Below are 24,678 nucleotides of genomic sequence, written 5' to 3'. Positions count from 1 at the left end.
TCTCTGGCAAATTGGCCCTCCTCCTGACAGTAAAAACATTCATTTGGATTGTTGTTGATGATTGGGCCTCTTGATCTACAATATGTCTTGGGTGTATTCCACAGTGGAGAAGTGAAAGGCTTGGTGCTGGTTAGGTCCTTCTGGTAGCCCCAAATGCTTTGCTTCTTTTGTTCTAGTAGGGTTTCAGCTTGCGGGGCTTTGACAAATAAGTCTTTGAGGTCTTGTACGCAAGTCACATTGAAGACCACATAGATATCATACTTCAAACCTAGCCTAAATGGGGTCATGGTCTGTAGTTTGCTCTCTCTAGTCCCAGTCCTTGAGGTTAAGGAGTCAACTGCTGGATGTAATCGGCAACAGACATGGAACCTTACTTCAAAGTGTGGAATTGTTCCTATAACCTTGTTTTGTAGTGCTCTGGTAGGTACCTTTCTGTCCAACTCTAGTCATATCTAATTTTAGGTCATAAGTTCTTTGCCTTCATGGTACAACTCTCTCTATTGTGCTCTACAAGTCTCTAGCAGCAACTACTAGTTTGGTCTTATTAGCTAGCCTCATCTTTTTGTGCTCTAATAGGTCATACTAGTCAAAGTAGTTGTCTAGGGCAGCACCCCAGTTATAGAACACCTGTGGGTCTAGGGATCCACTAGCCTGCTTCCCTTCTATGGTCCTGGCCTCCATTGAAGTAAGATCGAATATGTTCCTCTAGTGTAATTGGTGTCTGCTGGTGGGCTCTACCTCATGGTGGTCTTTCCTTTGTTTCAAACCTATCATAGATAGGATTGACATACCTAGATTCACGTGTATGATCATTCCTATCCTTGTCTTCCCTGTATCCACTAACTGGAGCATCATCCTTGTATCTATGTGCTTCGCTGGTCTGTCCACGATGGGGTAGTACTATCTGAGAATGGACCCTGGGGGTGGCAGAGGAGTGGGCGGTAGTACTTCTCTATGATTTTGTTCTAAGGCAGTCACTCTATCGTTTAGTTCTTGCAATTAGGCTGCCGCATCAGTCAAGGTAGTCTCTAACTGTCTGACTGGTGCTGATTCGTCCATAGCTCTAATACCACTAGATGTAAACTCAAATTTAGTAATTGTTGTAAACCCCAAATCTAGGGTTTATCTTTAGGATCTCATTCAATTGAACCATTAGAGATTCTAAGGGTGGTTGTAGCTTTAGGGCTAAATATGTTGGTCCTAGTGCTGAGAATAGGGTCTATATAGGGTTCGGTAGGGCCAAGGATCTAGAGATTGATGATTCCCAGATCTGAACTTTTCTTTAAATTGAAATTCAGAACTAAATTTCAGATTTGGAGTTTAGGAAATTGAAGGTTTATTATAATTTAGGGTTTCTAGCATTCCAGGGTTCCTGGGGGAATGGCAGGGTTAAGACTAGGGTTGAAGATAGAGTTGCAGGTGGGGATTATGGATCCTAGAAAGAAGTAGATTCGGCTGAGGGGTTATGGAGAAGTAGGTGTTGAGAGGTTGATAGGGTTTTCAAGAAGAAGATTAGTTGCGAAATTTTAGGTTTATTGAAGAGATTAGGGTTCACGATGGAATGAAGGGTAGCGAGGTTGCGGGCAGAAGGGGAAGGGGAATTAGGTGGGGGAATTGGGAGAACCAGGGTTTAGGTATGGGAAGACAGTGGGGGAAACCAGGTTTTAGAAATCTGGAAAATCCATTGCTGCTGCAAGAAAGAAGCAGGAAAAAAAGAGAAGGGGCTAGTCATGAAGGAATTGGGGCTGGGGAATGGAAGGGATTGAGGGAAGAGGGGTAGGGATGGGAATGAAGCTGCTGCAGGGTTTGGGAAAGAGAGGGGGATGGGGCTGTGATGGAGTAGGGCTGGGATAAGACTAACTAGGGTATGGGGAATTTATTATTATTATTAATTTTTTTTTTTTGGGGGGGGGAGTGTGCCGCCGGCAGGGTGGTAAGGAAAACAAAAGTTAGGTTGAAATCCTACTAACCTACAAGATCCAACAAATCCTAATTGGACTCAACTAGAACAATGCAGAATTACCAAAATCCCCTTGTTCATGCCCATGTTTGACTTTTACTTTGGCCCTGAATCTAGTTAACGTCAAGAGGGTGTTGTCAGAGACTACAACAAAATACCAGGATTCTAACAACTTGGTATTAGAGCATCTATGATCGAGAGTCGATTGATCTGATCCCAGGCTATAGTTAGGAGCAGAATGGTCTTGAGAGTGGAAGAACTCAAGACTACGGTGATGGAACTCCAAGTGCAGGTGAGTGGGATGTTTTCTAAGATAGGATCCCTAGCCCAACATAGGGAGAGGAGCAATGGAGCAATAACAAATTTAAGGTGGGAACCGAGGGCTTACCTATTGTATGGAAAGGCTCTTGCCTCCAGGGCCGGAAGTGACAGAGGAGAGGGTAACAAGAACGCCACAACCTTTGGCAGGCGATAACCTACAGAAGGGAAGCTGCGACTATCTGGTTCATCTGGGGTATGTTGTCTACTGCAGGGATTTGTTCCACAACAACTGGAAATGCCTATATTTATGGGTGAGAATCCGTGGAGTTGGATTTTGAAGGTCAAGAGGTACTTCCACCTCTATGGGTTCGACAACAATGAGGTCCTCAGGGCTGCATCACCATGCTTCAAAGGCCCTATATGGATGGTTGTGTTTTCCGGAGTTGCGAGCTCCAATTTGTTCATGGGAGAGTTTAAAGGATGCTACCGTGTGAAGGTTTGGCTCATCTCAATTGAGGAGTTGACACTGATGAGCCTCAAACTGAGCAGAAACGTAGGGGAGTTTCAGGAACAATTCGAAACCCTAGCTACAGAAGTTTGGCTGCCGAGAAGAAGCTTGGCTTCCTGGACTCTTCGCTCAGGTCTAATAGATGAAGTCTGGGCCGAAGTGCCTATTCGCACTCGAAAGCCTAGTCCAAGCTACGGAAAGTCCATAGAACTGAGGAACTGCACTGTTAAAGGGTCACAATGGCCTGATAATGCTCAGACCAGTCTGCCCGCCCACTCAATAGCCCAGCAGGTCATGAACATTAATGCAGTTACTATTAATGGGCCAACACCTGGCTCAGCGACAAGAAATGTCAATTAGGTTGGAACAAACCTAGTTGAGTCAACTGGGCCAAGTCAAACCCTTCTGAATCCTTCACCGACCAGCTTATCGTCCTTTCCATTGTCTTCTCAAGCAGTGACGACTCCTATTGGAAGCAAGGAAGAAAATTCGACCAAAACAAGAATTTTGACCTTGCAAAAGGCCGAAATTTATATGTTTCAGTCAAAACTTCGGTTGAAAATGGACACTTTTTTTTGAAAATTGGAACTTCAATTTCGGGCCTCATATGGACTCAAAATGATTTGGAACTCTAGCATACCATCTATTTCAAGCATAATAAACACTATAGAACTACTAGTTTACAAAAAAAACCATTAAAAATGTAACATCCAAGTATATACTACATATGAGAAGAAGCGAGAATGTTACCAATTACAAGTCTACTCTATTCCATGTCTCCCTCTTCCGTTTGCACCCCATACAAATGACAATACAAGTCTACTCTCACATACATTAAGAAGCTCATGCATCTACTATACATATACATTTTTAGCAATATACATAATTTACAAAATTATCTTTAATAACAGAAAAATAAAAAATAGTAGGAAGAATCAAGAATTAATTTTGACACTACAAATTCATAGATCAACACTCTAAAGTAAGCATACTTAAATTTGGAAGCAATCCAAGAAGATTTAAGGCACAAACAAAACAAAAATAAAAAATGAGGAAGTTGGTTACTCACGTTGCAAGATTTGAGAAAATCCACAAATGGAGGACCAAATCTAGTGTTTGAATGAAATGGAGTTCTAGAAATTAGGTGAAAAGAGGGATGAAAGCAAGAAGAAAAAGTCAAAATCTATCGAAATCTCAGTGGGCGATATGGGTCGAAATGGCAGAATTTTCATATCGTTTTGGTCGATAAAAAACATTTCATGTGCATGTCCTTGTATTTTGTTTTGGTTTTGAAAAATGCAGACATTTTGACCGAAATTTCGACAATTTCGGTCGAATTTTCTTCTATGATTGGAAGAAATCAACATTCGCGTTGGTTAGTGCTGGGAGAAATAAAATGAAGATGGACAAGGGTGTTTTTGTTATGAAAGCGCCCTATTCCAAGGCCCATCAATGTCCCTATGAGCAACTTAAAATTTTTCTATTACATGAGGAGGAAGAGGACCCAATGGTGGCTACAAGGAATGGGAATAGCATGGAGACGGTGACCCTAGATGCTTCTGGAGGTCTGTTTGCACCCGGTTATATGGGTCTTACTATAGTTCTGGAGAGGATATTAGTATGGGTTTCTTTGACATCCACTTGAAGTTGGAGGTGCGGTTGTCCTTCACTTGAAATGTCTATCAGACCATCAAATGCTTCTGTATATAGAATAAGATTAACTCGTGAATTGTGCTTATAGTTGAATGAATTCTGAGCTGTTGCTATCGAAAACTCAACATACTACTAGGACATAGTCCTAGACTTGTACAAGTCGTACCCCCTGTATGTATATTAACAACCTAGTAAAATAACTATTACTGCATAATAGATGTACTCTCTGATGATTTTAGATGAGAATGAAGAATTGTTAGCCTAAGCTGTTTGATCTTCTATTATATTTTAGTTAATAAAATGTGGATATTTTACTTTTACTGTTGATATGAATAAAGATTTATGTGCTACTTGTCACATACATTTGTTTTCTAGATGCTTCTCTGTCCCCCCCCCCCCCCCCCCTTTTTATATGTTAAGATTGTATCATATTTACTTAATGGTCTATGTGCTTAGATATTTCAATCCTTGATTATTACCCGAAGCTTTCCATGATAGTCAGCTTTTCTGGGAGTTGCATATCGTGACAAGTTGACTTTTTGAAATTAGGATGAGGTTGATAAGCTATGTCCCATCTCTTTGGTTTATTTATTTATTTATGTTTTTACATTTATTTTGCTTTTGTTTGTAGAGGTTGGTATGGTAAGATTTTACGATTTTGTTGATCTTTATGATTCTTAACAGTAATATGAATGCTTGGTTTGTTCTGAGACCTGGTATGCAACCATATTGTTGGTTGTCTGAATTATAGAATCTTCTTAAATTCTTGACCAGATAGTGAATGTTCCTGAGAAAGGAGCTAGGAAGCATCCGCGTGGTGATAACATTCAGGTATACTTCCTATTGTAGTTACCATTTACAAGCATATTCAGAACTATCCTCACGGTTGTAATTATTTTTATTGTCTCCCTTGATTTTGTTCAGAAATGGTATGTGATAGTTGCCACTGGCAGTCTTTGAGTACATCACACTGGTAGCATTATAATATGATTTCCTTATCATATTTCATTAAAATTATACATTTCTGATTTGAACATTCTTCCTTTCTGTTTTCTTTTTGGTAGTTTCTACAATTGGCATCTTTTTGTGTGCATTTTATTATTTTTAATCACAAATGACGGCAATGATCCCAGCTACGATTGCTGTCTCTATGTGTTTTCTAGGAGTTGTGGTTCTAGCATCAATATGCAGACCAAAGGATCAAATTACCTTGATGGGGTGAGCCTTGGCATAGCAGAAACGTTGTACTATGCAGCTGTTGGTTGTGGGTTTGAAACTGGGAAACTATCTCTTCTGCAAAGCAGGGGGTAAGGCTGTACACATTTGCCCCTCCCGGACCTTGCAATAGTAGGAGCCTCGTGCATTGGAACACGCTTTTTCTTAATCTACCTGTGCTAATTCTGGATCACATTCTTTCTTTCTAAAGATGTTAGTCAAACCGTGATTGGGCAGATCTTGAGGACCTTGCTTAGCCTTACATTGAGGGATTAGGATAAACTAACTGATTGAGAGTCCGAGACATATCCTTGGCAGTTTTTTCCACTGTCGTTTTCTATGATGCTTTACTGATCTGTACTGAAATGATAAACATTACTACTTAAGCCATTTTGGTAGCCAAGGGTTTGTTTCTTGTTTCCTTGTTAGTAATGAAGCCATTAATAGAGGTTACCAGATTTGGAAGAAGTTGGATAACCATCAGGGAGTCGACAATTTCTATAGAAATCTTAGAGAATTGAATCTTCAGATAAGAATCTAAGAGAGAGACAACAGGTGTGTCCCTCTAACTAAGTCTTGCTTCTCTGGTTGCATTTATAGGAGGATTTAGCAGACGTGAACATACTCATTTGAGTAGCCCATCTAGTGAGAGCATGAGTAGCAAATTCACTATCAATTTGGTAAAATTTAGTTTGTGGGAAATATTGATTTTTGAAGGTTTTCTTGGGTGAGATTTCCATGTGTTAATTTCATCTGACAACTGATTTTAATTGTGTTAATGGTCTTGCTTGCAAGATGCAGAGTTTCAAAAAATAGTTTCCCTCTCCCATTTTTTAAAATTTTAATTTTATTTTCTGTAACAAATGTTGCACTGCCAATCACATCCTTTAATGTAGATTGAACTATTGCAGATAGACACAAAAGATATTCTTTTCATATGTGGTGGGGCCTTTGTTGATTTAGAGAAGACAATTTCAGAAAGGTAGTTCCATATGATGTAATTTGTTGGAAGGAATTCTTTCCAAATTTTAAGTTGCTTGTAGAAATGGAGTCACTCAAATTCTTTGAAACTTTCATTTCTGTTCAATAGACGACAAGATTCTTCCATTGGCTTTGGAGCACCAGTTCGTGCTAACATGAGAACCGGTGGGTTAACTAATGCTGCAGTGACATCATCCTTGCTAGAAACGGTAAGAAACAAGAAACTATGGTGCTGAAAATGCAGGAATGATTAAACTGTCATTCTGAAAATTCCGTGTGTCGTGTTTCCTGGAAGTTGAAAGTTGTAACAATTTTCTTTTTGCCCTTCAATATTTTTCGACTTCAGTCTTTTACAAATGAAAACATTGAAAGTTCATTACTTGTGTTCTCAGGTTGAAAGTGGTGATTTAATTGCATATGGGCTAATACCAGAATTTATTGGACGCTTTCCAATTCTAGTTAGCTTGTCAGCACTTAACGAGGACCAACTTGTTCAGGTAATTAATTATATGTATCTTTAATTCACCCTCACCCTCAAACTCAATCTATGGGTTGATTGATTGGTTTTGTATGTGGTGGAGAAAATAGTCTATAAAGGTCTAGTCTTAGTAGTCTATGTGTTAAATGGATTTGAGGAATGTCTTAGAGTCAATTAAATTCCTGTTAAAAATAAAGACTCCATTGTCAAGAAGAGCTTTCCTTTGAGAGTTAACACTGATGTTGGTGGGTGCTAGTTGTTAGTTGATGTATTTAATTTTTTGTCTTTAGATTGACTGTTTAGATAAACTTTCATGAGAGGGTTCCAACTTCACTCATGAATTGAAATTAATATTTGCTATTGCAAGTTATTTTTCTCTATGAAGAAACCTTATGTTTGTTTGATAGTGGAATCCCTTGGATGTAACCTAGATTTTAGGGTTTGAGATGTGCAATTCTCTCCCTAAAATTTAGGGTTTGCCATTGAGCAAGTAATCTCCAAAAGTCGATGGGATGATCTGAGGGACCAAGGAATGAACCTAAAATTATTATGGGAAAGCTCATTAGGTCAAACCTATATGGTTGGGATATTTTATTGGAAAAGGAAAAATTAGGTTTCTTGTCAAATGTTTATGGGATAGCTTTGGGATATCCAATATCACCCAAGCATTGACGGAAAAGAGAGGGGATTGATCTGGGGAAGGTTTTGGTTAAGCATGGGCTTGTTCTTTGAGGGAAACTTTGGAGGGAAAACGGTACAACTTGTGGGATGGGATGGGATATGGTGGTGAAGATATTGGGCAATCTTTCTTTATTTTCATTTTCTTCCCCCCGCCCAAAAAAGAAAAAAAAGATATGCTGCAAGTCAGAAAACAGGATGGGGAGGGGTGCGATAAAAAAAAAAGAAAGAAAGAAGGGGAAACAAAATATGGGTTGAAATGGAAAGATATCTTGAACGAGAACTCAAGATCTCAAGATATCTTGTTTTTCATAATAGCAAAACGATGTACGAAGTAAAATAAAAAGATTCCCAAACTGATTTGAGATCAATGTTTTAAATTTCACGAATGGTGCTCGTGGAAACAAAATATGGGTCGAAATGGAAAAGTTTGAAATTTTGGACGAAATTTCCGTAGTTCCTCAGAAATTTTATTGCGGAAGTCCTTACCCTTATGACACTTGTTTAAGCTGGGTTGTTTGTTTTATGTGGATGATGCTGCCTACAGAAGGGCAGTGTCCGACTACATGTAGCATATATGGGTTCGATAACATGGGCTGAATATGCCCATTGTTCGCAGAGGCAAGCCTATATTGAGATGATGGAGCCACTGCAGCACAACAGCTATTATTTGGTTTGGCAAAGGAACTTGAGAATGAAAAGGACTAAAGGAGAGAGAGGAAGTTGAGGAAGAACAGGAGAGAGAAACAAGGTCGGTAGGAGATATTTGTGCATAATTTTATTAGGAGATTCTTGCTGCCAAGATTAAGAAGTCTTTTTTTCTCTAGAATATCTTGACAATGAACTTCACATTGGATCAAGAAAAACGGTCCAACTGAAAGAAGGGAGAAGTAATTATTTCGTTAAATGAGTGCACAGCCAATAGCATTCAATCAACTGTGAGACTCTTCTTTGTGTCTAGGATTTTTTGACAGCAAGGGTATTGCATGAATAGAAGGATCTTTCTGTGGCAACCAAATGCAATATAAGTTACAAAACTGCAATGAACTACTTGAGTGGTTATGTTGCTGATCTATGGGAGGGATTGAGAATCCACAAAAAGAAGAATGCAGATCTGTGAGAACTTAAGGGAAGCTTAAGAGCATGTCGTAGCCCAGATTTAAGCTAGAAAAGAAATTGCTACTGCCATTGCTGATCATATTTCTAATCAAATCTATATGCTGCAGTACAGGCTATTCGGTGAGATATTCATCTGCTGGATTACACAGGCTGAGTTAATTCATATTTACGAGATCTTTTTCATGTTATGTTTAATTTTGAAAGACCTAGACATGATCTAATTGAAGAAACTTGAATTTTCTGGTTTTATGTTGTAAACTTAGCAAGTTGACACTTGTCTAGGTTTGGGGTTTTTGCCCTTGTTTGAGTTGTATCTCAGATTGAAGTAGGGGTTGGAGTTCCTAGACTGTTGTTACAATCATAAATATTGACTAGCATGCTGAGTAAGATACAAAACCCTAGGTAAGGTATTACTCCCTGCCTTCGTGGACGTGCGTAGTTTGGCCCAAGGAACAAATTTCAATCGAAACTTGAATTTCGACCTAAGAGAAGGTCAAAATTTTCAAGTTTCGACTGAAATTTTGGTTGAAACATTTGATTTTTTTTTTTTTACTGAAGTTTCGAGCTTCAGTTTCAAGCCTCATATGAACTCAAAATGATCTGGATTTTTGCATTCTAACTATTTCAAGCATAATAAACACAATGAAATTACTAGTTTACCAAGAAAAGCATTGAAAAGGTAACATTCAAGTAAGAAGTTTATATGAGAAGAACCGAGAATATTACCACATACAAGTCTGCTCTATCCTATGTCTCCCTCTTCCCTCTGCACCCCATACAAATGGCAATACACGTTCCGTGATGTTTATCCCATATAGTTGTCAATGTAGTCGACAGCTGCCGCTCTATATGTGGCCTCATCCACATGCCTAAGATGTCCTGTTGGTGGGAAGTTGGGAGTCTCCAGATAAGGAACTGGCTCAACTGCATATGGAAGGGCTGTTGGTGGTGGTGGTATAGGACTTAATAACTCACCAGCCTTATGTAGTAGATGTTGCAACATAGACTCCCAATTGTTTTGGATGACGTCAAGGATTTTCTTATTGCACTGTGGGTAGACCTGAGTAACTTGCTGCTTTATCTTAACTGCAGCCCATATGTGTGGTAGAGTAGGTTTTCTCTGCTGATCTGTCATCCTCAATACATCCACCACAGGCTCAAGCATCTGCACCACTATCCGCACATTCTTCCAAAAACTGTCATCGAGTATAGTCAACTTGCTCTCCTTCCTCCTACGGATGAAGAACCCTCCCAATTAAACCACTGCTTAGATACAAACATGTTATTAAGGCCAGTCTTCCTACTCTCAAAGCTTTGCAGTGCTATCCAATTGGCAGCAAATCTGGTTATGCCTAGCTTCACTAAGTCACCCTGACACTTTCACTTATCATTGTTAGTGCATATGTGTGGTTATAGATGAACGTGCTAACTTGTCGGGCTTGCTCCACAGTCTTCTTCACAAGCTTGACCTTCCTCATGTCTTTTAGCATTAGGTCAATGCAATGAGCAGCACATAGAGTCCAAAAGAGCTTATATTTGTCCATCAAGGCATCAATATAATGTCATAAAGTGTATATGTAATGTAATATATGTATTTAAAAATGAAAATTAGTACTAGAAGTAAAAACATGTTTTGATACCTGGGATTCCCTTGGATCTTTAACCCAACTTTCTTGTTGTTGGAGCCATTATCAATTACAATTTGGATCACATTCTCCACTCCAACCTCCTTCACCACTTGCTTCAATAATTTGTAAATGTATTTTGCATCCTTCTTCTCACTAGATGCATCTACTGATTTGAGGAACACTCCACCTCCCATCACAATTCAACATGAAATTGATGATGGGCTGTCTAGTGGGACCAGACCAACCATCAGCCATCACAGTCACTCTATAATAAGCCCACATGGGCTTTAATCCATTAATGTACCATTCAAGTCTTCTTTATGCTTAGGCAAATAGACATTATATATCTCATGTGGGGTGGGGTGGGGCCCTTGTACACCACTATCAGCTTTGCCCATCTCCTCAATCATATCCCTATAGTAGGGCCCTTGGACTGTATGTGCTAGAATACTATGGTACATAGCCTATTTGGAAAAAGTCATCCCCACTTTCTCCACACACACCCACAAGTACTTCAACTTTCTCTGCTTGTGCTCAAGCCTCCTTAATAGGGTTGGATCATTATGAACAATCTTAAGATTGGAATCTGAGGATGTGCTTGATGAAGCTCGACCCCTTGTTGGGGCCCGTGGGATAGGAATCTCCTCCTTCACACTCTGACTCTTCCTTATAGGGACTTGGGAGTTGTGTGTGCCTCCTATACTTGTTGGCTCTTTAGAGGACCCACAACCCATAGCCCTCTGCTGCGTCCTTATGTCATCAACCCTCACCTGCTCCATACCCATCATTATCGCCCTCCTGATCTATGGACTCTGGGTCAGGGTCACATCCATACTCTCTTGGCTCTAGAAGGTCATCTAAGCATGCATCCTTGAACTTCTCCCTTTGTGTTCTCTTCTCTTTCTTCTTTTGCTTTCCCTTAGCCAAGTATGAGGGCATTGCTTTTTTGACCTCTGAGGGCACCTTTGGCATCCTACTACATCCCTATTTCCCCCAATTAGATGCACCTTCAGTCTAGTGGTCTCACCTCCTCCTATTTGTTTCTTACAGTAATTACATCCATTCTTCTTCCTATCAACTGTCAGTGGCCTCCCATGTTGCCAAGCTATATTTGACATCTTTGAAAGAGAGTGTTTGATACAAGAAATACACACTAAGTATCTTAAAAAGCTCCATAACATGCTCCAAAAATTACATACATGCTTCCACTAATACTCTCCTATTTTTAAATTAAAAAAAGAATTAGTTTTTTTTAATATTTAAATTTATTTAAATATCTTTCAAATAATAAAAATAAATAATTAACAAAAAAAAAATTGATTCAACACCATCACAGCAATATGGTGTCTCACATACATTAATTTGAAGCGCATACCTCTACTATTCAAGTATACATATACGTTTTTAGCAATATATATAAATTTTAATTACAGAAAAATAAAAATTATTTTTTGACACCACAAATTCATAGATCAACACTCTAGATTAAACATACTTTAATTTGAAAGCAATCTAAGTTGATTTGAGCCATAAACAAAACAAAAATAAAAAATGAAAAACTTTGTTAACTTACCTTGTTAGATTCCTAAAATCCCAACAATAAAGGAGTAAGATTGGAAAAGGCATGCAAAGGAGTTGTTAACATGTGGTGAAATGAGGTTAAAATGCAAGAAAAATGAGGAAAAATGGAGTTTAGGGTTGAAACTTGCGCTGGTGGAACTCACGGTCAAAATTGTCGGAACTTATGAAATAACGCAGTTCCAATCGAAATGTTTTAAATTTATAACATGGAATGTAACGTTTCGATACGATACGGAATTTTGTGTCATTTCAACTGAAATTCCGTATCGTTTTGGTCGAAACAATCTACTTTTACAAAAAAAATCTTGTATTTCATTTCGATTTCAAAATATACAGGATTTCAGCCGAAATTTCTTCCATGGTTTGGCTGAACTATGTGAATTTTATATCTTGTGCCTTTCTTTACCCACTATTGCATATATTTGAGCATTTGAATTGCAAAGTGGCTGGACACTATCTGGTGGAATCCACCACATTGTTTTGTGTGATGGACATGTCTATTTGTGGGTGGTAATTACAGGATTGCCCTTGCAAGTCTAGAATTGCATTTTAAGAAGCATCACTCAGTCGAAAGAAAATTTTGAGATACATTATTCACTCCCCCTTTTAGTGTATGCATGGGATCCGCTATTGGCATCAAAGTAAACTAGGTTACCTGGTAGTCAAGATAATCACTGAGAGACGGTGTAATTGGCATCAAAGTAAACTAGCTTACCTAGTAACTAGGGGCATCAGCGAGCTGGGTTGGGTCGGGCCAATGATGTGAACACAGTCTCCCCCCCCCCCAAAAAAAATAATAAGAATAATAATAATAATAATAATAATAATAATAATAATAATTGGGCCCAAAACTCAGACTAAAGAAGCCAACCACATGCTAGCCCAATCCCTCACAAGGGCATTTTGATAATTTTCCAAGCCTTTTAGGGCTCAACGTGGATCTAGATTGAATCCCCTCGATCCAAGGGTAATGGATCAAATTTTATACATTTTCTATAAATTTTGGGTTATGAAGAGTCAAGTCCATGATAAGTCAGTTTTGGATAAGATAAGATCCTTATCCTAAGGGGGTTTTTATCTCTTAAGAGTTTGTTTTGTTTTGAGAGTTCTAAAGTTGTTGTTTAAGTTTTAAGTTATCTTAATTAGCATGTGCTTTTAAAGATAACTTAAAGTGTGTTACTAAGATTCCAATCTTAGCATTGTCGCTGATCGTGTCGCTAACCAATCAAAAATAAAATCCTATACTAATCTAGCAAGCAGAAAGTACGGGATTGAACCATGGGGAACTGAAAGGCTAAGTCACTAAGATTGAATTCAACAAAACTAAATTTAAACTAAATCTATTAATTAATGCAAAAACGTTAACTATGAATATGTGAAGATCTTTGGGATTTCGAATCCCCAATGCTTTTCCCTAACCGATATACTCTACACTTCAAAGTAAATTAAGGATGGTTTTCCTAGATATGCCCTATCTTCGCAAGACTATCGTCCTTCGCGGAAGCTTGGCACGCTTAGTTCGCTGAGTTATAGAACATCTTTGGCCAAACTCAAACACAATCAACTAGAAGAGATATAACAATCAAATTAATGAAATAAGCATGGTTCATCTACATCCAAAGAAAAGGAACTAGCTATTCATTATCACAAAGTTCATAAGAAAAATAAAGATGAAACATAGGGAGGGAGAGAGAGAGAGAGAGAGAGAGAGAGAGAGAGAGAGAGAGAGATGTGGTCTTCTTCTTCAGCAATGAGAGATGAGAGCCGCATTCGCCGTCCTCTTTTCTGTGGTTGGCTTCTCTTTTATGTCTCCCGCACACAATGAATCCCTTCTCTTTACCCGTAGATTCGACCTTTATTCTTTCGGAATTTGGAAAAACTCAAAACTGGAAAGTTGTAGATATTTTCAATATCGTTCCATAGCATCTTGAATCATCGAAATCCAAGCTCATACGAGAGAGATATGCCCAAAATACTGAAGGTAGGTCTGTTTACCCGATTTTCAGATTTATTACCAATTTTGTTCCTTAGACCTCCACCTATTTCCAATTTGGCTAAGATCTCACTTTTTATGATTTCTTGAGCAGCAAGATTGAATGCCATGATTTAAAATCCACCAATATCTAATATATTTGCCAACTTTACTCCATATTATCTCTAATATCCAAAATCTCCTTATTCCTGAAAAATACACAAAAATACTCAATTAGATCTCTTTAATTAAATAAGTATGGGGAATTAAATCAAATAAATAATGGTAAATGCATGCTTATCAAATACCCCCACACTTGAGTGTTTGCTAGTCCTCGAGCAAAACAAAAAAAAAAATAAAAATAAAACTAATACAGAATATAAAGAAAGAAAAACCTAACTCACTTTCGTAGGAATCACGGTTGCACTTAGCATGTGCAACAAGCCTTTAAACCCCTAGGTTACCCTAGTGGACGAGTTGTGTCTCGTGAGTGTTTGCAGAGAATATACACACAAAATTCTTAAGTGCTCTTCTAATTATTCCGCGGTAGTAAGAGTAGAAAGATAGATTCCAAGACAAAGACACTCCACTAAAGATTAAAGGGAATATAGGCACCCCCACACTTAAGCTCTTACACCCTCTCTTGAGTCTAGCTCTTGGCAAACAATTCAATCGAGAAGTCTCTTCTTATCTTCGATCTACCGTTCACCCTCGAGATAAGACTAAACTATGTACCAAATAATACCAATAACTCAAGATCTAAGCAATATTGACCTTCTTAGACATTTTACCTTTATAAGCACATTAATTCACTTCTTTCTTTAATGGTCACAGTTCTAGTCCGTGCAATGTCTTGCCTCTTAAGCTTTCTAGATGGCCTATGTAACGAGTGTTGGGTCAGCTCTCAAGCCAGATGGCTTTAAGGGACTAGGTGTAGAATACCCCTCGAACTTACTTACTCAAGCCAACTAGGCTACAAGCCAAGACTGGACCAAAGACACCCCAACCTGTTTGACGCGAAGCACGATGTTGGTGACACCGAGACCCGGTTACTAAGAAGGAGGTCTAACCTTTAAACTTCAGCATTTCTTTTTCTTTTTCTTTTTTCACATTATACTTCAATTTACTTCACATTTAATAGTCTAAAATCGGTCTCAACTTGTCACCATAAGCACAAGGCAATACAAGATAACTAGATGGTCAAACCTTTTGGACTACCTGGAATTCCTATTTTCCGATTCAACCTCGGTCTCAAAATGTAAAACCCATTACTATTCTCTCAAGAGGGTGTTCATTACATCAGATGGGATTTCTAAAACACTTAAACTCTCATTTTGTATCTAAGCAAGGAATTAAAACATTTATCTTACCAAAGCCAGAAAAAATTGGGCACTTTTTATCTTTGTGACAATGCTCTACCAACTATCAACAAGTCTTACTTGAGTTGACACCCCCCCACACTTAAATTATGCAATGACCTCAGTGCATGCAAAAAAATAATAGAAGCAAATAGAGGAAAGAGTGTACCCGATGTTTGAACTCATGATAGAGCACGCAACAGTAAAACCTAACAACAAACAAAGAAAATAAAGGAAAAAAAATAAGAAATAATATCTAAACATATGGGTTGCCTCCCATAAAGCGCTAAGTTTAGAGTCTTCAGCGGACTCGGAAGAAGCAGCCAATGGAGGTGGAGGCTCAAATCTAAATGTGAATGATGACTGCTCCAAAGAAGTGGAAGAGTCCAACAATGTGTTGACTTCTTCAATATTTAGGTTAGATTCCCCAAATGGCAAGCAATGTTGTAGGGGATCATCAATAAGCATGTTTGGAGTATAATCAACCACTACTCATCAATAAAGTTAATCGCAAAGCACTCTTCATCCCTATTTGAGCTTAAGGATGCATTGAAAATGTTGACTCTAATTTTTTTATTGCCAAATGATATGTCCATGACACCCGATCTACAATTGATGCAAGCATTCGCAGTGGCTAAAAAGGGCCGTCCAAGAATGACTGGTGGTAACTTATTGGTAGTTGTATTGTCCATATCTAGGATCAAAAAATCAACAGGAAAATATAGATCCTCAACCTTTACTAAAACGTTTTCAAGTAGCCCACGGGGTCGTTTGATTGAACAGTCTGCCAATTGTAGAATCACATCAGTGGATTTCAAATCTCCTAGACCAAACCTATCATAAACTGAATCGGGTAAAATATTCACACTAGCTCCCAAATCAAGCAATGCTTTACTTATGGATAAATCTCCAATGACACATGAAATTAAAGGTGTACCTGGATCTTTAAGTTTAGGGGGCAGTTGGTTGGAAATTTCCGAGCTGACTTGTTCAGTTAGGTGCACAGTTTTAGGTGTTTGAGTCTTCAACTTACGCTTTTGGGTGCACAAATCTTTTAGAAACTTAGCATAAGCTGGGACTTGCTTGATAGCATCTAATAGTGGGAGATTGATACGAACTTGTTGGAATAAATCAATCATCTCCTGCATCTTAGCATTCTTTCTAGAATCTGGAATTGAGGACTCAAGAGCTTCAGGGAAGGGAGCTTTGGGAGTGTAAGATTTAGGAGTAGGACCCTCTACAATCGGAATGTGCAATCCCTTACAAGGAAATTGATGGAAAATACTTACAGGTGGTGTTTCTTTACTAGGCTTGTGTGCATCATTGCCAGTCTCATGGGTCAAATCAACCTCTTCTCGACTCTCAAGATCAATATGAGGGGAGCCTTTTAAGTTAAAAATTCCAATAAACTAGGTATTCTGAATCTGCTTTAGAAGTTTGCAGATTGAATGGAGGATTGATGCAGGTCCAACCCCGAATTGGCCTATTTTTCTTTCAAATCAACTTTGGGTTGATAATGTATGGGGGTTGGGCCTTTATTCAATACGGTTGTGTGGTCATGGGCCTATTTTATGGGCTCAAAAAATTTAGCATCTAAGTCAAATGCGGAAATAGGTTAGTTTATTAGTTTAATTGGTCTAATTATGCAAATTCTGTGAATTTAAGTTATACGGGCAGAACAGTCTTTTTCTTATGTTTATTTTAGTTTAAAGAGTAAAGTCAGTCAGTCTCTATTTTCCTAGCTTAAGTCAGTTTCTAAGTCCTAATTTCACTGGGACTTCTTTTATAAGGCTATAAATATAAGGCCTGTGCATGTATAGAATTCAGATTTTGGAAAACCTATTTCTGAAACAGTAATCCTAAACCCTAGATCTCCAACTATAACCAGTTGGAGTGCAAACTTTGCAGATGGATTTCTAAGTGTAGATCCTTCCAGCATATTTGGGATTTCATGATCTTTGAAATGAAAAATCCAAGCTGGATGTTTTCTACTCTTGGTGTGTAGAGTCCTCCAAAAATCATACCGGTTGTTGCTTCTTGGGTTCCACTTCTATTTTCCAGGCCTTCTCTCCCTCTTTGTCAAGGGTGGGCCTTGATGATTGTCTTCTTTTTAGTTTGTTCCTCCTTTGGGTGGCCTTGTATGTTCTTTTCTTTGGTGTTAAAGTTAGAAAGTTGAAGTTAGATGGTTTTGTGAACTTGTTAAGATGTAGATATAAATAGGGACCTTTTTTTTGGTCTCTGTTATTTCCCTCTCTTTGGGTTTCGGTGTCTGATATTTTCCTCTCTTACCTTTGGGCTTGTTATTTGGTGTGAGGGTTGTGATTAGTTGTGGTTTTCAGGTTTTAATTTGTTAAACATGAATCATCTCATACGACACCTCTAGGATTGGGAGTGTTCTCATGTCCTTGTTCTTTTGGAAAGCTAAAATATAATCTTAATGCTCTATTTGTTGTCACAGGTCCTGACAGAACCCAAAAATGCTCTTGGTAAACAGTACAAGAAAATGTTTAGTATGAACAATGTAAGTTTTAGTTTGCTTCGAATTTCTAGCTAGGAATATGTATCCTCTTTTCCCGTTTTCTGTATATTGACGACTATTTGAGATTTCTAGATCCTTATGAGAGATGGTTAAGATTATGTTACATTTCAGGTCAAGCTGCACTTTACAGACAATGCACTGAGACTGGTTGCAAAGAAAGCCATGGCAAAGAACACTGGTGCACGGGGTTTGAGGGCCATACTAGAAAACATTCTAACTGAAGCCATGTATGAGGTAGTTACTTTTTTCATGACAAATTATATCTTGCATTGTTGATCATTGAATGAAGTTGACCCCTCCATCTGAGCTGCCGAGTCTGCCATGGAACATTGATGTTATTCAGGACCTGGCATCAAATTGGTCAACAGAATTATGAATTTAGTTTTTTATTTTATTTTTAATTCTGTTTATTTCATTGCACTTGTTCAGATACCAGATGTTAAATCAGGAAATGAAAGAGTAGATGCAGTTGTGGTTGATGAGGAGGCAGTCGGGACAGTGAATGCCCCTGGACTTGGAGCAAAGATTCTTCGGGGAGATGGAGCTCTGGAGCGATACATTTCCGAAACGAAGTCAAAGGATCCCATCGTAAGTAATTGATTAGTGATGCTTCTTTTTTCTTTCTTTTTTATTTTTATGAGAAGAGAATAGGACAGAAAATTTCAGGTTTTCAGAAGATGCAACAAAAAAAGCCAGCTTCTAGCTGTCAGGGATTAGTGATGCTGCTACTACTGCTTCTTTTTCTTTTTTATTTTTTGTAATTTTTGTAGTTTTTTACTCTTTTTTTTTTTTTTTTTTTTTTTTTTTCTTGAATGTCTAGCTAGTGTACAATGTGGTCGGTGTGACTGCGCCTGACCTGTGTTTTCAATTTTTGCAGGTGAGCAGTGAAGCGTTGGCGACAGAGCTGGAGAGAGAACAAGAGGTCGCATCAAGAGCCATGAGCATGTAGCTATTGTTGGCATGTGTAAAATCTCCTCTTTATATCATTATGTCATTGGAAATTTGGTGCAACCATTTCTTGTAAAAACACACAGGGCTTTCTGTTCAATCTAAAAGAAAGAATAACCAGGGAATCAAAATGTAACTTGCTCATTTATGAGCTGCAGCTTGTACAGAACATTTTTCTCATTAAGGAAGACGGGGATTCTAATTTAACTTCATCCGATATAGTCCCGTCGGCAGGGAAGCTGTAAAATATCAATGGTTGAATGGAGGAAGAGACTGTTTCTGATTGCAAACCAAGTCTGGAATGTGTATCACTTCTCCACTGATTACATCTTCCGTGGATTATTTATTGGGAAAATTAAAAGATTAGATAAACCTACCACGTTCATTCTTACGAAACCATCCCGTAGTTCGTTTCGGATAACTTAAATACAATAATTTGGGTTTGGACTTTGGACTTTGGACTTTTGAGACGAAGAGAGAGAGAGAGAGAGAGAGAGAACCACTTTAATTTCTTCAAGACAGACTGGGGATTTCCTGGGAGTGGATCTCTTTGGAAATTAGAACCCGATGGTCGGATATCCAAACCTGATTGATCTAAGAAACGGAACTGTAGGGAGGGTATCACATGGGTATTTTTCTCTGTTTCGAAAACCATTTATGTGAAGTACAAGATACCATAGAGGTAATGCCGTAATGGTTTTTAGCGCTAGATCAAGTTATTTTCTCAGCTAAGTTCAGCCATGGGCACTGGCAGTCCGTCCAGATTCCACCACAGAGGAATAAACAAACCAAACGGAAGATAATGAATGGGTTCTGCTGTAGGTTAAGATATTTCCTCCTTGCGCCGCTTCATCAGGATTCAAAATCTTTGAGCCTGTAGACAACAATTTCTTGAGTCTTGGATGCTGGTGGCCGAATATCCTTACGAATCTATTGGGGTAAACGTACGTAGATAAGAGTGTGCTTCAACCGGGACGCGCGGAAAGCACTGGCATTCGTGACGCGACGCCGAGAGCGGATGGAGAGAGAGAGAGAGAGAGAGAGAGTTCATGTTCTACTACAGTTGTAACTTCTACCGGAACCCAAGTGCGGATGGACATGCATGCTTCTTCTTCTCCAGGAATCCGACCTCATCTATCACCAACAAGAACCCCCCACTATATATGGATTGATCTGGCTGAGCCAACTCGGTCAGCCCCAGTTGCCTAGCTAGCTTGTGTTAATTCCTACGATCCAATTCCAACTCCCAACTCCCAACTCCCGCTCTGGTCCTCTGGCCAGGCTGCCCGGTATGAGATCAAAAGCCTCTGGAATTAACCAGCCTGATTTGATCAAGGTCATCCACGAAGAGGTTCAATTCATCATAACAGATAAAAGATACCAACGAGGACGTCCTCAACTCAAATCAAACTCGCTCTGCTGGCACCCAAGCCTGCAACAAACTAACAAACACTTACCTAACCTACGGCGACAAGGGCTTGCAGGTAGACAAACACCTATCCTCTCTTCTCTCTTCTCTCTTCTCTCTTCTCTCTTCTCTCCGTCGGGCGCCCCCAACGCAACGGAGAAGGTGCATGGTGCCAAATGGTCATGGAAGAAATTCTATAAAACATATTATACATATATTTGAATAGAACATCTTTGCTTTAAGTTTCTCAAGGAGGAGGAGAAGTCTGACTAGATTTTAACCTCAAAGGTCACCTCCTCTCCTCCTACAAGAACTAGTAGTAACTCACTCACGTTTAAGGTTAACATTACAAATTTGTCTTCGTCTTCCACGTCATGACATATATGATGAGTTCTAGCTGCAGATGGCAGTTAAGGATTACAACTACTGCAAAGCTAGCTAAGCTAGGCTAAACGCATCTTGCGCATGCATCTCGTCGATCATTTTAATACTCAAAGTTGTAGTGCTTGTCCACAGCTTCCGATACATCCCAAGTGCACTTCATTCCCTTTGGAAACTCAACCAAATCACCCGCCCCAAACTCCACAAAGTCCTGCTGCCCATCTGGATAAACCTTCACCTTACCCTTCAAAAGATAACATGTCTCTTTCGCGTCATATGTCCATGGGAAGTTACTCGGAGGGCATCCCCACCTGATCATCAGATCGTGACAATATCCAATTTATCACCCAAATCCTAATAAAATTAAAAATAATAATAATAAAAATATTAGCAAATGTAATTAAGAGAGAGAGAGGATGATTTGAGTAATAAGACTCTTCTTATATCATGCAAGAATGTGCAACAAAGAGCGACTGCCTTGGTGCAACTGTAAAAGTTGGCTCCATTGTGACAATGTGGTCGCAGCTTTAGGTGCTTTTGGAAGCAGTGTCTCTATGCATGTGAATATATATGTATATATATATATATATATATATATATAGTCCGGCAATAAGGTTGTGTGCATATAATTAATTTCAAATTCAAAACAACTCAATATCAGGAATGTAGCTGAAACTCTCACATTAGAATAAGATCATTGGAAGTTACGCAAGTATTGGATACATACATTCCTCACAGGCTCAATACCTGAAAATGAGGATCAAGAAATAGAAACCAATTAAGTGAACAAAAGGACAAGTACTGGTCAAATAACTATTCAAAGATCACCGTGCAATCTCCAGTAACAGCTTCTATAGCCCAAAATTCAAAGATCCAATCTCCAACCAATTTAATGGGGGGGGGGACTAAACAATTGACGTTTAATTTAAAACATCTTTTCAAGGAATAGTTTGGAGTTTTGAGAGATGACATTCATTTTAAGCTTAGGTTGGGTTTCTTTTCTCCTTGAACATGGCTCGCCTCGCCTCGCCCACACCATTTTCCCCAATTGCTACCCCCAAAAAGAAACTTTAAAGAGATAAAAATTAAGCAAGAACTGAAGAAACCGATCAATCTAAGTTTCAAAGAAAACGTCAATCATGTTGGACTCAAAGTTCATGTGTTGAGTATTGTCCTTTAATATGAATAAGTAGGCCATAAAGCCAAAAAAACAAACAGAATAAGGAGCCACATGTTTTGGTCAACTGATCTTCAAGGGCAAACCTACAAGAACACCAAACATTCAAATCAACCCACCCAATCAAACGGACTAAACCAGAACACAACGATGCACTATAACCATAGACGTTTCTATAACGAGGGTAACAGATTCTCCAATTATTCCAAGTATATTTCAATGGAGATCTTCTGACTACAATGGATGTTGTTTCCACTCCATTACTGGTGCTAAAACCTTCGTGAATCATGCACCCATGTCCCATGAATCCCCGTAACATACCCGATCATCGAAATAAGAGGGTTCATCTACTCATCTTGTCGTATCAAATGAAATGAAATGAAGAGGAAGGTAAACCCTCCCAATGAATTTCTTCCAGAAAGTATAACAGAAACGCAGATGGGCAAAGCAAAGAAAACGAAACCGAACAAGTAAAAATTTCGCCGTCAGTGGACTTACCCAACCTGTTTATTTGAATCTGCCAATAAATTAAAAGAAAAATATATATAACGGAAGCAAAATCGCGAAACCAAGAAACAAATCACAAGTGAATGACGAAAAACGTACTTGGGCCATTGCTTGACTCCTAGATGATTGAGTTTTGTCTCAGGAGGGTTCCGTTCGATTTTTATTCCCATTTTCTCTGACGCCATAGTTTCCGCTCTTATCCTTCCGGTTCGTGTTCTGGAGTAAACAATTGCAAAGGAAGAGTGAATCAGGGCGACAGGAAGTTTAGGTGGTGGTTTATGATTCGACGAAGAAATGGCTATTTGATTTATAATAGCCAGACTCGCCATTGATTAAACCTGGATCTTGATGTAAAAGTCGATCATAGCTCACTGGTGTACTTTAATGGAAAATAATAACAATAATAAATAAAGGAAAATGTGAACCACAACGAAATTTAACAGATAAAAGCGATTGTTTCCTGTGGTGGTTTTTTATTCGAGAATTTTTGTGGTTTGTTTTTCAACAGATAGCTTCTTACATAAATGGCGATAAATATGGCCTCAAAATGATTATCAACAAAAATAATAAATAAATAAATAAATATGGCTCCTAAACTCATATGGGGCAGCATTAATATTATCAACTAAACAAAATTTTAAAAATTTACATTTAGTTAGGTCTAAAATCGAATTAAATCCCTTTAATAATGCTTAAAATCATGTTAGATTCTCTTCTTTTTTGTTTACCAAAGGTTAGATCTTTATAGTAAGCTCGAAAATTGGATTAGGTCTCGAAATTTTTATTTCCAGTCGGGAGCTAAAAGTTGAGATTATGTCACATGTTTAAGAAAGCATTTAATTGTATTAAATCAACTAAGTAGGGTATGGGTGTAAAAAAACTTTTATTTTTCATATTTAAAGGATTTTTATTTATAAAAGAAAGGTTTATTATTCTCTAAATTTACAAAATAAATTTCTAAATCTATCTATTGACGTCATGTGGAAAGGGAGAGGAGCAGCAACGACGACGGCACCGGTGGTAGCAGATGTTAGAACTGGTGTATCAGGTGGAGGAACGACGAGAAACATCGGAAAGGAAATGAGATTCAGAAGCGTACGATAGAGAATTGTTGATTCTTAGAGTGAGTAGGTTTAGGTACTTGTTTTTGTAAATTTCTAAAATAAAATTAAAAAAATCTGTAAATAAAAACTCTTTAAATGTATTAAAAAAAAATTAACACCGTCGATGCTCCCTTGCACACTTGACACAGTCTCAACCTTTAACTCTAGGCAGCGACGACTGCTGCAAATAAAAATACGCAACACTTGCAATGAGTAAATACAAGCATAATATGATACAGATTCAACTATCGGATCCAATCCATGGTAGTTTTAAGCTAAGCTGCCAAATTGGATTTGGTTTAACATGATGAAAAATCGTTTGATTCCTCATAAGCTAATTATAACAGCAATTAGTCATAATAATATTGAATATTTAAATCAAATAACCCAAATCCCATCCATTGAGAATGTTATAAATATGTGGAGGTTCACTTTGCCTCTAAGGATTTAATCAATTTGGTTTTGAATGAGTCCATCCCTCTTCCACGTATTCCTTATAGTTCAGGATATGGGGTTTCTAGCCTTTAAGTTCTTGGATCTTAGAGCAAGGCATATTTCTAGGAAATTCAATGTAATTACAGATATCCTTTTGAGAAAGGCAATCAACGTTACAAATCGGATTGAGTGGTCTATTTCCAACCAGTGGCTATTGATGCTATGTTAGGCTGCTCTTGAGGTTTTTTATAAATAAATATATCTTTACCCCATAAAAAGAAAAAAGAAAAAAAAAACACAAATTGATCGATCAATATGCGAACCTAGAGGACCCATAATTTCGGATCATTTACACAAGTTAGATCAAGTTAGATTGGGAGCAAATACACGCATCCCAAAGCATATTATCCTAAATGTCCATCTTTCTTTTCTCTTGCAACTCCATTGGTTATAGGCTTATAGCTTGGCCTGAGCCTGATGTCTTTGTCGATCTAAAGATGCCATACCAGATGTCGATCCGGGCAGAGCCCTAATAAGGGCATTAGGTATCGCAAATACACGAACCTAACATGCTCCTTCCTCCAACGAACCGAATCTCCCTAGAGGGTAACATTTGCTGCAGCCATTACACATGTATTTTTTATTTTTTTTATTTTTTTTGTGAAAAATCACTCATGTATTTACTATTTACTCCAAAATGTTATTCTCTTAAGTACCATATCTGGATCCAATAGTTGTTAGCTTACGTGACTACAACTACATCATTAGGGCGTGTTTGGTTATGGGTC

General features: G+C 38.3%; 2 protein-coding genes across 2 annotated transcripts in view; one reads left to right on the top strand and one right to left on the bottom strand.

Moving 5' to 3' along the window:
• LOC149008838 (CLP protease regulatory subunit CLPX3, mitochondrial-like) overlaps positions 1-19,266 on the top strand; it is a 43,812-nt gene extending 24,546 nt beyond the window's left edge. Inside the window, exons 8-15 of the mRNA XM_089160490.1 lie at positions 5,157-5,213; positions 6,509-6,579; positions 6,688-6,787; positions 6,971-7,075; positions 17,851-17,913; positions 18,043-18,165; positions 18,361-18,519; positions 18,809-19,266. Coding sequence (XP_089016616.1) covers positions 5,157-5,213; positions 6,509-6,579; positions 6,688-6,787; positions 6,971-7,075; positions 17,851-17,913; positions 18,043-18,165; positions 18,361-18,519; positions 18,809-18,880 — 750 coding nt within the window. The 3' untranslated portion in view covers positions 18,881-19,266. The remainder of the gene's footprint in view (positions 1-5,156; positions 5,214-6,508; positions 6,580-6,687; positions 6,788-6,970; positions 7,076-17,850; positions 17,914-18,042; positions 18,166-18,360; positions 18,520-18,808) is intronic.
• Positions 19,267-20,470: 1,204 nt separating this feature from the next.
• LOC149008837 (uncharacterized) lies at positions 20,471-22,808 on the bottom strand. Its single transcript, XM_089160491.1, has 2 exons — positions 22,452-22,808; positions 20,471-20,979 (listed from the first exon to the last, which is right to left on the bottom strand). Exons 1-2 carry the CDS (start codon positions 22,679-22,681, stop codon positions 20,772-20,774), a joined length of 438 nt encoding a protein of 145 aa, XP_089016617.1. The 5' UTR covers positions 22,682-22,808; the 3' UTR covers positions 20,471-20,771.
• Positions 22,809-24,678: the final 1,870 nt, after the last annotated feature.

The sequence above is a fragment of the Hakea prostrata genome, chromosome 7 (genome assembly GCF_041222555.1).
Source record: "Hakea prostrata isolate BN-2017 chromosome 7, UWA_Hpros_2, whole genome shotgun sequence".
NCBI lineage: Eukaryota > Viridiplantae > Streptophyta > Magnoliopsida > Proteales > Proteaceae > Hakea > Hakea prostrata.
The sequence above is the reverse complement of the archived record's forward strand: the minus strand, read 5'-3'. Positions and strand labels throughout refer to the sequence as shown.

Excerpts from the sequence above, each read along its gene's own strand:
- LOC149008837 (XM_089160491.1), bottom strand. The coding sequence starts at position 22,681 with ATGGCGAGTCTGGCTATTATAAATCAAATAGCCATTTCTTCGTCGAAT. Across the intron at positions 20,980-22,451 it reads GGAGTCAAGCAATGGCCCAA|GTGGGGATGCCCTCCGAGTA; the intron begins GTACGTTTTTCG and ends TCTGATGATCAG.